The 1,042-nt window shown below is 46.1% G+C and overlaps 1 protein-coding gene across 1 annotated transcript in view; it reads right to left on the bottom strand.

The window, feature by feature from the left end:
* Nucleotides 1-602, bottom strand: part of LOC119593569 (cuticle protein CP1499-like) — a 6,364-nt gene extending 5,762 nt beyond the window's left edge. The window contains exon 1 of the mRNA XM_037942527.1: nt 542-602. Within this exon, the coding sequence (XP_037798455.1) occupies nt 542-602 (61 nt within the window). The remainder of the gene's footprint in view (nt 1-541) is intronic.
* Nucleotides 603-1,042: the final 440 nt, after the last annotated feature.

Below are 1,042 nucleotides of genomic sequence, written 5' to 3'. Positions count from 1 at the left end.
CGGGCGAGAGAAGAAGACGTAGGTGTTGTTTCTTCAGTTCATTAGAAAAAAAGCTTCAGCAGATGACGGATGGTAACAGCCAAGCAAGAACAGGTAGTCTTAAATGGTGGCATTGCCTTGCGTCAATGAAGCGCTGGACGAGGCATGCCTGCGTGCCTGTTGAGTTGGGGAACTAGACTGCCTGATTGACAGTTTGAAGGGGGGGGGGGGCAAGGCTATGACCAACAGAGGTCGGGAGTGTCTCCGGTTTAGCTAATTTGCGAAGGATTTGCTAAATAATACGTAGTCCTCGCGAAGGGAACATCACGAGGCCTACGATAAAAATACATCACGTATTAGAATGGAGGCTGCACTACATGGAAGAGAGCGAATGCAAAGAGAAAAATATAATATGAAATCAGTGATTGCGTCCTTGTCGCATCGGGATTGACAATACCATGAGGATATTACGTTTCATGGAAGGTCAGTTTCGGAGTTCCGTTTCACTCCTAACTCAGGCATTTGTTCGTAGAAACACAATATGTACAATATAATAAATTACAAAAACTTGTTACAATGCCCCGAGTTGAGCCATAGGGTTGTGGCGAGTGTTTCTGTGACATACTCACATATATAAACAATTAATCCCATTGTGCTCATACAGTATTAGATCCAAGAAGCTCCAATACATACAGAGGTGTAACGTACGATCCGTATGAGGAGAGGGACAGAGAGTGACTGCCTTACAGGATCCAAATGTGTAAGTGAAGAATGTAAGCGAAACGCAGGCACTTTTTGGCTTCGAGTCCTGATTTCCTCGTGTTTGTTGGCTCATTTACACCTACAGTAGCTAGTGGGCGCATATTACTAGTAGTGACAGAGGCGAAGGAAAACAACACTGACAAACGCACATTACGATAAAGACGAAGACAGTAGGGCGGGGGGAGGCGGATGCGTTGATCAGATGTATCGTGAACTCGTTCCTTCGGTTCGCCCCGACTCCATCAGGTGCGAGAACGGCCTTGGCGTCGCACATGCAGGACTTATGAGTGAAAGTGCTTGT

This window comes from Penaeus monodon, chromosome 32, assembly GCF_015228065.2.
Source record: "Penaeus monodon isolate SGIC_2016 chromosome 32, NSTDA_Pmon_1, whole genome shotgun sequence".
Classification (NCBI taxonomy): domain Eukaryota; kingdom Metazoa; phylum Arthropoda; class Malacostraca; order Decapoda; family Penaeidae; genus Penaeus; species Penaeus monodon.
Note: the sequence above shows the minus strand (reverse complement) of the source record. Positions and strands in the feature narration are given on the sequence as shown.